Genomic DNA, 15,302 nt, shown 5'->3' with positions numbered 1-15,302 from the left:
ACACATAGTACATATATACATACACATAGTATACGCTCCGACTGGGATTCTAACTGGCTGCATGAAAAACTGACATGTCAGTTTTGTGCAGCTGGTATTAATTGAATAGCTGCCGCACGGAACATATCAGTTCACACAATGGAGCGTGCAGCTTCAGCCACAAGCTCCATTGTGTGCAGCTGTGAATTGGGATGCGGGTGCACACTGATGCGCCCTCATCACAATTCATCAGAAATGAAGCTGGGTCATAGAACGGACAGTGTTATACGCTGTCTGAACATGGCCTATATGTGTGTGCATATATACTGTATATATATATCTATATCTATCTATCTATCTATCTATCTATCTATATATATATATATATATATATATATATATATATATATATATATAAAAATCTATCTTTAGTGATGTCTATGCAGTCCTTGCCCTAGTGTAAAATTATAAATCTTAGCACACCTGTCCACGCTTCCGGTGTTCTCGCTTCTATCCGCAGCCGCCACTGGAACCTCTGAGCTTATCTCTGAAGTAACATGCTGCTGAGCCTATCATTGACGAGACAGGAGCACTCTGGCAAGTGATTGGCTGAGCGGTCTGTCACTTCAGTCTGCTGGGAGCTGCTGCTGAGAGCAGACAGAACATAGAAGGACACTGGGGAAAGGGGAGAGGTGTGGATAAGGTTTTTTTTTTTTTTTTGGACATTCATCAGCCAGCTGATTTATTTATTCCAGCCTAAAAATGATCGGCTGCAGCGCGTGCATCACTACATGTAATAGCAATGAGCACCCGACAGCAAATGATTTTTAAGCTTGAATAAATAAAATGTTTCATCAGCTGATTGTTGGTGATAATCTGCCAGATCAGCCTGATTTGGCAGATTATTGCTTGTGTAATAGGGCCCTAAGCTGAGCCAGGGTGAAATGAGGAGCGAGGCAGCTACAGTGACATAGCAGCGGGGTCATATGGACGAACCTGCTGGGTTTACTGTACAGAATTCCACACATCTAAAGTCATACATAAAGGTTATATAAATGTGTACACACGCACGCACACACACACACACACACACACACACACACACACACACACACACACACACACACATGCACTTTACATACTATACATCAAATACACACACAGACATACAGTATACATTACATACAGTCACACTTTACACAGATACACACACTTATGCACATTACTTACATCCATACTAACATACACTGTTAGGCTGGTTTCACACGCTGTAACTGTGCGGCTGTATTTTTTATGCGGCTGTAAATGTGCGGGTGAAACTACGGCCGTGGGAAAAAATAGACATGCGGCTCAAAACATACGGTCATTTACTTGGAAATCTGGTTCAACTAAAAATAACAAATAAAATGTTAAGAAAGTGATGGAAACACCTCTGGATGCATCTGGGAAAGCAGGGAACACAGTTTACATGAATCGCTATTACCGGGGTTTGCGATCCTCTGCACTATAGCCGATGTCTCTCATGGTTAATCTATTGAATTAATAAAACACATTTTCTGTCTAATAAAGTCCCTTTTATTGTTCAATAATTAAATGTAAACGATTCCATCATTTTGCAATTAAATATACTGTTAAAATAAATATATATATAAATAAATGTATATTTATATATATATTTATTTTTTGACAGTATATTTAATTGCACAATGATGGATTCGTTAGAATTAAATTATTGAACAAAGAAACTGTATTTATTTAAACGAAAATGTGTTTTATTCATTAAATATTAATTAGTACAGGAAGCACTATAAGCCGGTAATTCATATGCCGGCAATAGAGCATTCTGTACTAATCATCACTTTACTTTAATGAAAACATCAAATGTTTCTTCTAATTATGTTATGACAATAACATTATTAGGAGAAACATTTAGAATTATATGTGCGCTCAGCTGATTGGCTGATCGGCTGAGCGCACATATAATGAGCCGGTCCGCAGTACAGTCACTTCATTGTGCTGCGGACCAGCGAAGAGGACACATCGGGGTGAGTATAGAGCTCTCCCCACCCCCTCCCCGGCACTGCACCCCTCCCAGCAAGGAAGGGGGGTCACTTAACCCCTTCCTTGCTGGGATGGGTGCAGTCTGACATCAGTCTGGCCCCCCGGGGGTTAAGGGGGATGCAGTACATCCTCCCTTAACCCCTTGGGGGTCAGACTGTAAGCAGCGATCTGTAAAGATGCTGCATACTGTAAGGTGCACAACACCGCTCACAATGATGGGTGTTGTGCTCCTGTTTGTGTGTTTTGTGTGTTTCTCCCTTTTTGTTTTTCAGATATCGGTATCCTGGGGATTACGTCGGATTCCATGGACTACGTCGATGACCAGCGGTTGTTCTTTGAATTTTTTTTAATAAAATGGTCAATGAGGGGTGTGGGGGTGTTTTTATTTGAATAAAAAAATTTGTAAACTTGTGTCTTGTCTTTATTTCTTTACTTTATAGACTTAGTAGTGGAAGCCGTCTAATAGACGGAATCCATTACTAAGTTGGGGCCTAGTGTTAGCCGGTATAAAATGGCTAACACTAACCCCCCATTATTACCCCAGTACCCAATGCCACCAGGGGTACTGGGAAGAGCCGGGTGCCAGTGGTCCCGGAGCGTCAATATTGGCGCTCCTGGACCGGGCGGCAGCAGGCTGGTAAGATTTAGGCTGGGGAGGGCCTAAACCAATGGCTCTTCCCACCCTGGTGTTACCAGGCTGCTGTCGTTTGGTTTTTAACCCGGCTGGTTATAAAAATAGGGGGGACCCTATGCGTTTTTTTTTTAAATAAATAAATAATTAAAAAAAAACGCATAGGGTCCCCCCTATTTTTATAACCAGCCGGGTTAAAAACCAAACGACAGCAGCCTGGTAACACCAGGGTGGGAAGAGCCATTGGTTTAGGCCCTCCCCAGCCTAAATCTTACCAGCCTGCTGCCGCCCGGTCCAGGAGCGCCAATATTGACGCTCCGGGACCACTGGCACCCGGCTCTTCCCAGTACCCCTGGTGGCATTGGGTACTGGGGTAATAATGGGGGGTTAGTGTTAGCCATTTTATACCGGCTAACACTAGGCCCCAACTTAGTAATGGATTCCGTCTATTAGACGGCTTCCACTACTAAGTCTATAAAGTAAAGAAATAAAGACAAGACACAAGTTTACAAATTTTTTTATTCAAATAAAAACACCCCCGCAACCCTCATTGACCATTTTATTAAAAAAAAATTCAAAGAACAACCGCTGGTCATCGACGTAGTCCATGGAATCCGACGTAATCCCCAGGATACCGATATCTGAAAAACAAAAAGGGAGAAACACACAAAACACACAAACAGGAGCACAACACCCATCATTGTGAGCGGTGTTGTGCTCCTTACAGTATGCAGCATCTTTACAGATCGCTGCTTACAGTCTGACCCCCAAGGGGTTAAGGGAGGATGTACTGCATCCCCCTTAACCCCCGGGGGGCCAGACTGATGTCAGACTGCACCCATCCCAGCAAGGAAGGGGTTAAGTGACCCCCCCTTCCTTGCTGGGAGGGGTGCAGTGCCGGGGAGGGGGTGGGGAGAGCTGTATACTCACCCCGATGTTGTCTCTTCACTGGTCCGCAGCACAATGAAGTGACTGTACTGCGGACCGGCTCATTATATGTGCGCTCAGCCGAACAGCCAATCAGCTGAGCGCACATATAATTCTAAATGTTTCTCCTAATAATGTTATTGTCATAACATAATTAGAAGAAACATTTGATGTTTTCATTAAAGTAAAGTGATGATTAGTACAGAATGCTCTATTGCCGGCATATGAATTACCGGCTTATAGTGCTTCCTGTACTAATTAATATTTAATGAATAAAACACATTTTCTTGGAAATAAATTCAGTTTCGTTTGTCAATAATTTAATTCTAACGAATCCATCATTGTGCAATTAAATATAATGTCAAAAAATAAATATATAGATAAATATACATTTATTTATATATCTATTTTTTTTAACAGTATATTTAATTGCAAAATGATGGATTCGTTAGAAATAAATTATTGATCAACGAAAGTGTCTTGATTACAAATAAAATGTCTTTGATTAATTTAATATAGTAACTATTAGAGGCATCGGCATTCGGCATCATTGCCGGCTATTTTTGAAGTACTTTGTACGGACCGCCTGTCAATCCTCGGCCGCATATTCAGCCGCAAATAATGGTCTTGTTCATTTTTTACGGGTCCGTTTACGATAGGGCCGTAGATTCATACATAGTGTGCACTGTGCAGCCGCATATCCTATACTTCACAGCATACACACGAACCCTCAAATATACGGGCGCACTATTACATCCGTACATACGGCCGCACTATTACTACGTGTGAAACAAGGGTAAATAGACATACACATTACATGGACACAGACACACATCCCTCTGTATGCAGGGAAGCTCCATGTGGTGCAGCCTCAGCTTCTCTTCTCCTCCTCACAGCTGCTCTGGGCCCCTCCTCCTTTTCTGTTCTGACATGAGGAGAGGAGAAGACAGCAACTGAAGGCAGTGAAGGGGCGGGGGAGGGGCCCAGGGGTAGCGAGCAGGGGGCCCGGCCTGTGTGTACACCCTCCTGCCCGTCTATAGTGTATAGACACAGACAGGCATATGTGTGCAGTACAGCTGTCAGGTCGACTGGGCCCCTCTGATCCTAGTTTGGGCCTGGGCCCCTGACAACTGTACCACTAATACTGCTCTGATGGCGGCCCTGAAAAAAACGTATAACAAATAGAAAACGACGGCTGTATTGGGTATCAACGCATTTCCCGGCTTAATGGCACAATTGGCTCTCCCATCCACTGAACCAGGGCTGTATTAACAGCTGCTGCTGCCCTAGGCATTAAACCTGCTGACGCCCCATCTTCACTCACCAATTAGCATCATGATTTTCTAGTTTCTGAACATCATATTGACATAGCTCCAAACTGTCCTGGATCCGGCGGGACAGTCCCGTTTTCGGGGTGGTGTCCCGCCATCACGGAACAGCACCCAGTGTCCCGCATTATATTGGGTGTAAAATAAAAACAACAAAGCAGTTACTCACCTGTCCGGGCGCGGGCAGCGGGGTATACAGACACTGACTATATACCCCGCTACCCGCGCCAGAGAATGAAAGGAGTGCGAGCTCCGCCGGGAGAGGAGCTGTTGGGACCGGCGGACTGGTGAGTTACTGCTTTGTTGTTTTTCTGGTGGGGCTACAATGGCAAGCTGGGCCGGGGGGCAGGAGGGCTCACCTGTCCGCAGGTCCCAGCAGCTCCTCTACTGTCAGAGCGCGCACTACCATCATCCTCCGGTGCGGGCAGCGGAAGACAGACACGCAGCCTATGCCGGATGCGTCCTGTGGCATCTATCATGAATTATAGAGGCTGCAAGGACACCCGGCACAGACTGCGTCTCTGTACCCCGCTGCCCGCACCGGAGGATGATGGGAGTGCACGTTCTGCCGGGAAAGGAGCTGCTGGGACCGGTGAGTTACTACTTTTTTATTTTATTTTTCTGCTGGGGGCAGTGTGGGGATGGGGAGATGGGCGGGTGTCACTTGTGGGTGGATAATGCTATGTTGGGCACTATTGGAGGATTGCATACAATATTGGGCACTATTGAGGTACTATATGGGCACTATTCTGGGGAATGGATGCTATGTGGGGAATATATGAGGGCATTGGATACTATGTGGGGCATATATGGGGCATTGGATACTATGAGGGGCATATATGGGGGCATTGGATACTATGTGGGCAGTATATGGGGCATTGGCTACTATGTAGGGCACTATATGGGGGCATTGGATACTATGTGGGGCATATATGGGGGCATTGGATACTATGTGGGCACTATATGGGGGCATTGGCTACTATGTGGGCAGTATATGGGGCATTGGCTACTATGTAGGGCACTATATGGGGGCATTGGATACTATGTGGGGCATATATGGGGCATTGGATACTATGTGGGGCATATATGGGGCATTGGAGACTATGTGGGGCACTATATGGGGCATTGGATACTGGCTCAGTTGCCCCTAGCAACCAATCAGATTCCACCTTTCATTTTCCAAAGAGTCTGTGAGGAATGAAAAGTGGAATCTGATTGGTTGCTAGGGGCATCTGAGCCAGTTTCACTTTACACCATGTTTGATAAATCTCCACCATTGTCTGAATCGTGTTTTTTATGTTTTTTAACAGCTTAAAACATAAACAAATTTCCACATTGAATGAATGATTAGAGCCGTCTGCATATTGTCTGAAGGAATTCTCTCCACAGGATTAGTAAATTGATAGGTAATAGCTCCAGACGTCACATTTAACACCACCAGACCTACCTGACCAATACCGCCATACTGTGGCTGGATAACACCGCCTCGGAAAGACGCTAGATTTACTGGCAAGTCTGAACGGGAGGTGGGAAACTCTCCTTGGCTCCTTGGTGCTACCCCTTGCAAGGTGCTGCCCTAGGCATCAGACCACGGATTCATTTATAGTGTATCCTGTACTGACTTGACACTTATTCATGTGAGTATATAGTATATGAAAAACAACAACTCACGTTTAGTAGTCTTCACTTCGACTTGGATTTATTGTTGCTTGATTGCAAAGTTTGGCTGCGTGTGATCAGAGCAATGGAGCTCGCTGGAGGCTAGGCGTCCTCTCCCTGCTGCGCGACGTTTTGGAAGGCGTGGCTTCCTTACTCATGCGCACAGGTGAGCGGTACCTGCTCAGCTAAGTACCGACGTCTGAAATCACATGTGACCTCTAGTAGTATAAATGATAAGCATACAAATATAAGAGTATTATTATTCTGTACATGGCACACTATAAATCCACAGTTTACATGATTGACTATATGTTACTATATGCATAACGTCGTCTACTCGGGGATTTTTTTGTTATAGGTACGCCTTAAAGCTACACACTTCGTTTAAACCAGATGGCTCTACGCTCTCTAGCTTTCTTATCCAGTATGTTTCCCATTGTAGTAACAGCTGTTTGTCTCTTCTCTCTGATCCTGTTGTCTGTATTTCCTCTAGGATACACCATTTTAATTCATACATATGATGCCCTGCCTGTTTAAAGTGTTTGGCTACACTCGTCTCTCCATACTTCGATTCTGTTGTATCTTCTTGTTTTAAATGTTTTCTGATCATAGACTTGTGTTCATTTATCCTCACCTTCACTTGTCTCATGGTTTGCCCTACGTATGTCTTGCCACATGGGCATTTCAACATATATATAGCTCTTTGTGTACTGCACGTGTAGAACCCTCTAATAGGGATTTTGTAACCTTGTGTGGGATGTTGGATATATTCCCCTTTTATGATAGATGTACAGTTTTGACATTGTAAACACCCATATGTTCCTTTCCTCTGTGATCTTAAAAAAGCTTGTTTATTTAATTTTTTCTTTCTAATGTCGCCTTTTATGACTCTGCTCACTATAGTTCTGCCTTTCTTCAAGGCTAACATGGGTATGTTTTGGAAAAGTTTGCCAAATTTGGGCTCTTTTTGCATTATTGGCCAAAAATTTTTAATTGCTTTACGTATAACTGGTATGTGGTGGTCATATGTTGTCACAAAAATTTGTCTCTGTTCATTAGATGTTTGTGGGTGTACCCTTTTATTTTTCGCTATTGCTCGGCTTATCTGTTTGTATTTATACCCTCTCTGTTCAAACTTCTTCTTCATTTTATTTTGGCACTCGATTTTTTCTGTATTCGTGTTGACTATCCTCTCTATTCTCTGCATCTGACTTTCAATGCTATCAAATACTTGTGGTGGGTGGTGACTTGTGCAGTGTAGCAAGTTGTTTTTATCAGTGGACTTGACATAAAGTGTTGTATCAAATCTTCCTTCATTTTTTGTCACCAGCACATCAAGGTAATGTATACTATTCATGTCATACTCTAACTCATACTAATTAAAACAAGAAGATACAACAGAATCGAAGTATGGAGAGACGAGTGTAGCCAAACACTTTAAACAGGCAGGGCATCATATGTATGAATTAAAATGGTGTATCCTAGAGGAAATACAGACAACAGGATCAGAGAGAAGAGACAAACAGCTGTTACTACAATGGGAAACATACTGGATAAGAAAGCTAGAGAGCGTAGAGCCATCTGGTTTAAACAAAGTGTGTAGCTTTAAGGCGTACCTATAACAACAAAATCCCCGAGTAGACGACGTTATGCATATAATAACATATAGTCAATCATGTAAACTGTGGATTTATAGTGTGCCATGTACAGAATAATAATACTCTTATATTTGTATGCTTATCATTTATACTACTAGAGGTCACATGTGATTTCAGACGTCGGTACTTAGCTGAGCAGGTACCGCTCACCTGTGCGCATGAGTAAGGAAGCCACGCCTTCCGAAACGTCGCGCAGCAGGGAGAGGACGCCTAGCCTCCAGCGAGCTCCAGTGCTCTGATCACACGCAGCCAAACTTTGCAATCAAGCAACAATAAATCCAAGTTGAAGTGAAGACTACTAAACGTGAGTTGTTGTTTTTCATATACTATATACTCACATGAATAAGTGTCAAGTCAGTACAGGATACACTATGAATGAAGTTGTATGAGCCAAGGAAGTGGGAATTGGCTGTATCCGAAGCATTGCTCACGATTGATTGAAATCACACAGTTGGTCCATAGCCAGACTAAGCGTTTACCAGACCACGGATGCCTAGTGGTAAATATGGCCCTGCTAACCAGCACTCTTGTGGCTAGTTATGGGCACAATTGTCTCTCCCATCCACTTAACTCTACTGTGTTCAGTCTCAAAGTTATATATCACACTATACATAGAGATGTGCAATCCGACTGTTGTGAGCTTATTGCTATATTCTAACAGTACTACATTCATCAGCTAGAACTCATGGCTCAGGCATCTTCAAGAAGATTACATTTATTTGTAATAACAACAATCAATACAAGAATAAGAATATAAGAATATTGGCTCTAAGCTGAAGTCTTTCACCTGAACACCCAGAGACATTGCTTTGCTGCAGATGTTTCCGAAGTACACGCCTCCTTCCTCATGGCGCAAGTTGAAATATAGAAATAAGCTCACAACAGTTGCATTGCACGTTTCCATGTATAGTGTGATAGATTGAAGCAAAGAGACACAAAAGCTTTGTCAGTATCACAGGATATGCCTGTCTATTCCTAAGGGCGTTGTCTAAGCGAATCCTCTGTTCTTCAAGAAAAACTCCTGATGGTGGAGATAGACTTTCCCAGAGGATACGTCAGGTCCCTACCTCTTGAGATAAGCAAAGCATGTGACAGCTGGTCCGGGCAGACCACATGGCAAGGATGGAACCACCCTCATTGCCAAACAGACAGTGCAGACAAATATGCAGGCACAGGACACACTGGATACAAGTAAAGGATGCAGGTGACAGATGCTAGGGACAAAGACATGGGTGCAGGTCACATGGTGCAATTTCACACAAAGTGGATAACTTGATGCAGGGGCGATTAGCTGGTGTAAACACAGGTAGGGTCTGGTTCACACTGGTTCAGGAAAGGAACACACAGGTATACTGGAAGCAACTTGGAGTGGAGGATCAGACAACAAGAACACTAGGACACAAGGACACCGCAGTGGGGACACAGGAACCAGATTGGATAGTGTAGGAACACTGTAGCAGGAACACTGTAGCAGGCAAATGCAGAAACATATTTGAAGGACCAAAGGACCTTAATGCTCAGGCAGTACACATGTGCAGGAAGCCTCCTTAAATAACTAAGCCACAGTTGCCCACGTGCCCCCCTCTAGTGGCTAGATCTATATTGCACTGAGGAAGGAAAGAGAGGACACATGTTGCTCCATGGGGCTAGGCCCAAAAGCCAGAAGAACCCAGGCCACAATGGGGAGTAAGAGGACGGTGGCCAGAATACCCAGACATCATTACACCCTTTTTGCACTAGTGACCATATTGTATATTGTAATACAACAAATAGAAAGTGCGAAAGAATAACCACCATCTAACCCCTGATATGATAAGGCTTACCAGCTGTAGTTGTGCCAGACAGGAACAACATTGCAAAACGCTGACCCAGGGAGGAAAAGATCCATTGCTTTTCCACCTGCTTCAATCCATGACTAGTACTAAAAAAAAAATCAGTGGATAAAATGCCAATAGTATTTTACACTAAAATTAGAAAATGGCAGAAAAAGTGCAGGAAAAAACACCAAAAAGTAGGAAGTGACAGAAAATTATAAAGATTTGTAGTTCACTTCTATTTACAATTGTCAAGCCTTCCAGTACTTATCAGCGTCTGTATGCAGGAAATTGTGTATTCTTTCCAGTCTGACACAGTGATGTGCGTATGTACGTATTGTGTGTGTGTGTGTGTACTATGTATGCATATACCGTGTGTCCCCAAAAATAAAACAGTGTCTTATATTAATTTCTGCTCCCAAAGATGCGCTATGTCTTATTTTCAGGGGAGGTCTTATTTTTCCATGAAGAAGAATTCACACTTACTGTGAATGAACATTTATTATATGTAGTTAAATATTATATATATATATATATATATATATATATATATATATATATATAGTATAGTAGCTGTCATCACAAACCAGCATAACCAGACAACCCACCACCTCCCTTCCATTAGCAGCATGGTGGCTCAGGGTGGCGGCAGGGGTCTTAAATCGGGGGATGCCTTATTTTCAGGGCGGTGCCTTATTTAAAGCTATCCTGTAAATCCTTCACTATGCCTTATTTTCTGAGGATGTCCTATTTTGGGGGAAATAGTGTAGGTAATGTGCATTTCTTTTTATCTGTGTATAATGTGTGCATATTTGTATGTAATATGTATATACATGTTATGATCACTTATTTGTAACTCCCCCTCCCATACCTAAACCTGCTGGAGATTCAGCATCCAAGTGTCAATTAAGCAGGGAGAAGCCTCTTTGACTCTTTGTTCCAGAGAATAAAAGCATTTTCTATGCTATGGAAGCACAGACAAATATATGTAAGGTACCATGTGTCTTCTTGACCTAACAGCATCTAACAGTGTCAGCAGTTTGAAACATGAATAACAGCTGACAGAATCCCTAATGGAAAAGTCTGGTGAAACTAACACACGCAGGCAGGGGGGTGCATGAAGATAATAAAGAAAGTATACTTACCAGTCCATGTGCCCCAGTAGCGCTGCTCTCGGGTCTCTCTCACAGCTGCCAGGAGTCATTTTCACCCACGTTCGGTGTACGTCTCAGCCCTGGCTCTTCCAGCTGCAATGTCTCAGAACGGCTGATGGATTGCCTGCTCAGCCGGTCAGTTACTGCAGCAGTGTCCCATCCCAGTCTCTGATTGGCTAAGTGGGTGATCCATTGGCCGAGTATGTGATGTTGCAGCTGGAGGAGCTGTAGGAGGCCTGCGTCTGTCGGATATCATTAAGAGAAGAGAAGAGATACGAAGGCACAGGGACGTTATTATGTTCCCGCACCCCCTGCCTGCCTGAGATTTGTTGATTTCATGGCACTTCTACTTTCAAGAAAATTAAGTGGCACACTATGCTGGTCACAAACACAGCTCTGTGCAAAGTTAATATAGTAATGTGAAAGGTTTGACGCTTATTATATCTGGTATATGTAGTGTGGGCCATGAGAATTAAATTCCCTGGTAGGCCCAAGGTACCCCAGTCCGACACTGCCTCCCTGGAGGATTGACCAGCCATTTGTGCACTTTAGGCAAATAATAAAAGTATAGTAATTTGCCTGATGAGGAAAGTTCTCTCTTGTTTATTAAAAATGTTATTCTCATATGCTGCACAGATCAGTTTATTCAGATTATTTTCAAGTATGGGGAAAGGATCCATACAAACAAGTTCATAATATTCTCTATCAGAAAGTATCATATTGGCCTCTACTTCATAGTCATGATGATGTAGAACTTTTTCTACTGGAACCTCACCCAACAGACCAAAGCAATGCCTGGGACTCACCAGACTGATCAATGGGAAACCTGGGCCTAACCACCTGTGGTGGAAGTCGATGTAAAAGCCGAAAATAGTGCTAGGGCTACCTTTCATCGCAGTCACTTTTATGAAAATTGCCTCCCCAGCTATTCCTGACCAACAACCAAGGAGCACATAACAGTTTGAGAAGCACTGATTTAGAATGACTGCCCCCCCCCCCCTTCCTTTGTTTGCTGCTCGGAAGACAAGATCAGAAGTTGGGTAAGAGCTTTTTATTTCTTAGATTAGATCTGGCAACCTTGTAGAACAATTTTCCTAAATCTGACAACACGATGTAATGAAAAACTTGTATATAGTAGCTCTGGAACATAACCAGGCTTGGAGGTTTCTCTTTGTAAGAAGATGCTTCTATCTTGGCACCCTGCCCCAAAGCCTATATATGAAGAATACAGGCATACAGGAAATTGCCACATGCAGTACACAACTAGTACTTGCTAGACACTCCTGCAGCTCCTTAAATGTTGCTGCAGGTCTCTTAGGAGCTTCCCAGACCAGTTAGTAATGTCACTGCTGTGACAAATTTTATCAATTTCAGTGTGTTCCATGGTATGTTAAAAGCCTAGCATTTTAAGAGGGATGTATAGACTGTATGTTATACAATGTACAGTACACATATTTGTCATCACTATGCACAGGAAAACTTTTTTGGCCACTTGACGGCTGCCCTTTAGGATGACCATCATATTGAGGCCAAGTAATACCTGCTATTTTATAACATAGCCTTAGGCTATGTTATAACAACATTTTTTCTTGGCTGTTTTTCTGGACGACCATCATGTTGAGCTGAAAATGCGTCCACATTATGCAAATTGTGATACTACATGTCCTGTGCTGCTCTTATCGGTGCCAGGCTGAGTTGAACCTTTGGGCACCAGGTGAGGTGATTTTGCTGTGAGTTTTTATGTGGAATTTTAGGCTTTCTATTCAAGTTCCCATTGATTTTAATATGAGCTTCCAAGCTGAACTGCTCTTAAAAGTGGCTCTTTTTTAGCACTGTTTTTTTCAGCATTGTTGATTTTTAAACCACGTATTTTATGTCACTAAAGTCAATGAGGCATGTGCTTCTTGGTGCAATTTCTGTCCATGTGATCGTACCCTTAGGATGAAATTTTGCATTGGTTACACAAGCCCTAAAGATAGAAAAACATTATTATTTTTTTTTAATTTAGAATCAGAAACGACACATCACAACTTCAAATTTGCTCTTCTGAATAAACTCCCATGTTCTTTTTAAATTTATCAAGATCGAGATAAAGAATATGGTGACATCCTGCATAATTTTCAGCTTTGTGATTCCCTAGGAAGCCATGAATCACTGCAATGAAACTGTTCTAAGCCGCCTTCTGCTTTCTATTCAGCTTCTTGGTAAATTCTGTGCACTCCATGATATTCTTGATGTGTGACACTGGATTTCACCTTTACTTTGCTTAGGGAAAAGATCTTGAAGGTACTTGAAAGTTTTTGACTCTTATCCAGAGCCAAGACAAATTGTTTTATGAGCCCTAACTTGATGTGGTGGTGGCATCAGCACATGGCGGGGGTCCACATGTATGTCCCACTTTACATTGTAAAGAACTCTGTCCACTGAGGCCAGTCCTGCCTGCCTAGTGTGCCTGAATGTTCTGGCTGTTCCAAAGACAAGTTCTAGAAGGTTCTAGAAAATCCTAAAAGCTAATTGATGGTCCTCACAGTTCCAGAAGCTTCTAGAAGTCTATACTCAGCACTGAATATTTAGTGAATATTCTCAAAAATGCATAAATTTCGTAACATCACTGTGCTGACCACAAAAGCAAAATTTTTGTGGAATAATAACCTTTTTATATTCAAAAAATTTAGACAACACACATATTTGTAAATTTGTTATGTAGTGTAATCTATGCCTAGTTATTCAACATGGAGGCACAGTCTAGTGAGCATAGTTGGTTACACTTTCGCAGATGAAATCTAAAAAAGCTGTAATGTATACTTACATCCACTCACACAATATTTAAAAGAATTACAGTAGGTAACATTACATATTATGTATAATATTGAAAGAAGCTGAACCTAATTGTAATATTTTTCCAGTAAGTATTAAAAGGAAAGACCTTTTAAACCAAGGGTAAAATAAGCCATAGATAATAGGATTAAATGCGGAATTGAAATACCCAAGCCATAGAACAATATTGTATATGTCGTCTGATATTACAAAATTGAGATATGGATCCGCTACAGTAAGAATAAAAAAGGGCAACCAACACAAAATAAAGACCCCCATAACCAAGCTCAGGGTTCTAGCTGCCTTGTTTTCAGCATTAACATTTTTTTTTCTATTACTGCTTTTGTTCTGATTTGTAGAATTGGGAGCATGGTTGATCAACCTGACTTGTTTCTTTGCAACAGAGAAAATATGCATGTAAATTCCAATCATCAGAGTACCTGGAATAAAGAAGCATAGCAGTGAAGTTATAACAGCCCACATTTTGTTGAACACAAGAGAACACGACCCCACGCAAGGTACAAGTGTTGACTGCCCCTCTATACCTGCTACATTTAAATTTGATAAAACTAGGGTAAATGAGTATAGACATGGAAGAGACCAGCTAACAAATATATAAACCACTATGACGGGAATTGTAATTTTCCTGCTGTAATGAAGAGGATGACATATTGCATAGTACCGGTCAACAGCGATGAAGAATAGGTGAAATATGGAAGTAGTGCACAATGTCATATCAATACAGCTATGTAGTTTACAAAACAGGTCTCCATAATACCAGCATGCAGTTATGGATCTGAACATACTGTATGGCATAACCATGAGTCCAAGGAGGAAATCTGTAGCGGCCAATGACAAAATGAGAAAATTTGTTGGTGTGTGAAGCTGTTGGAAATGAGAAACTGAAATGATCACCATGAGGTTTCCCACAATTGTAAGAATGATAGCTCCATATATGACAGTATACATAGATATATCAGTAAGCAGCGGTCTGATGGTTCTAAGACAGGATGTATTCCAACCATCCAGACATACTTCTTCATTTTGAGTGGTATGGAAATTTTGTCTGCTCATGGTGGAAATTCACAACTGTGCTAGTATATTTCCCTGTAAGGAAAAATAAAATTTTTGGTGAACAAAGATTTCTGAACACTTATAAACACTGAAGAGGCTGTAACACTTTCACTAAGATCACAACCTGTAAAAACAGCAAATCAGTGGGGGTTCCAGTGCCCTAATAATCCTTTTAAAGGGGTATTCTACTTAGATAAAAC

The 15,302-nt window shown here is 42.0% G+C and overlaps 1 protein-coding gene across 1 annotated transcript; it reads right to left on the bottom strand.

Moving 5' to 3' along the window:
* Nucleotides 1-14,061: 14,061 nt before the first annotated feature.
* LOC138795206 (trace amine-associated receptor 4-like) lies at nt 14,062-14,997 on the bottom strand. Its single transcript, XM_069974203.1, has one exon. It carries the CDS (start codon nt 14,995-14,997, stop codon nt 14,062-14,064), a length of 936 nt encoding a protein of 311 aa, XP_069830304.1.
* Nucleotides 14,998-15,302: the final 305 nt, after the last annotated feature.

This window comes from Dendropsophus ebraccatus, chromosome 6 (genome assembly GCF_027789765.1).
Source record: "Dendropsophus ebraccatus isolate aDenEbr1 chromosome 6, aDenEbr1.pat, whole genome shotgun sequence".
Taxonomy (NCBI): Eukaryota; Metazoa; Chordata; class Amphibia; order Anura; family Hylidae; genus Dendropsophus; species Dendropsophus ebraccatus.
Note: the sequence above shows the minus strand (reverse complement) of the source record. Positions and strands in the feature narration are given on the sequence as shown.

Bases quoted from the DNA above. Each gene is read 5' to 3' on its own strand.
- LOC138795206 (XM_069974203.1), bottom strand. From the start codon at position 14,997: ATGTATACTGTCATATATGGAGCTATCATTCTTACAATTGTGGGAAAC.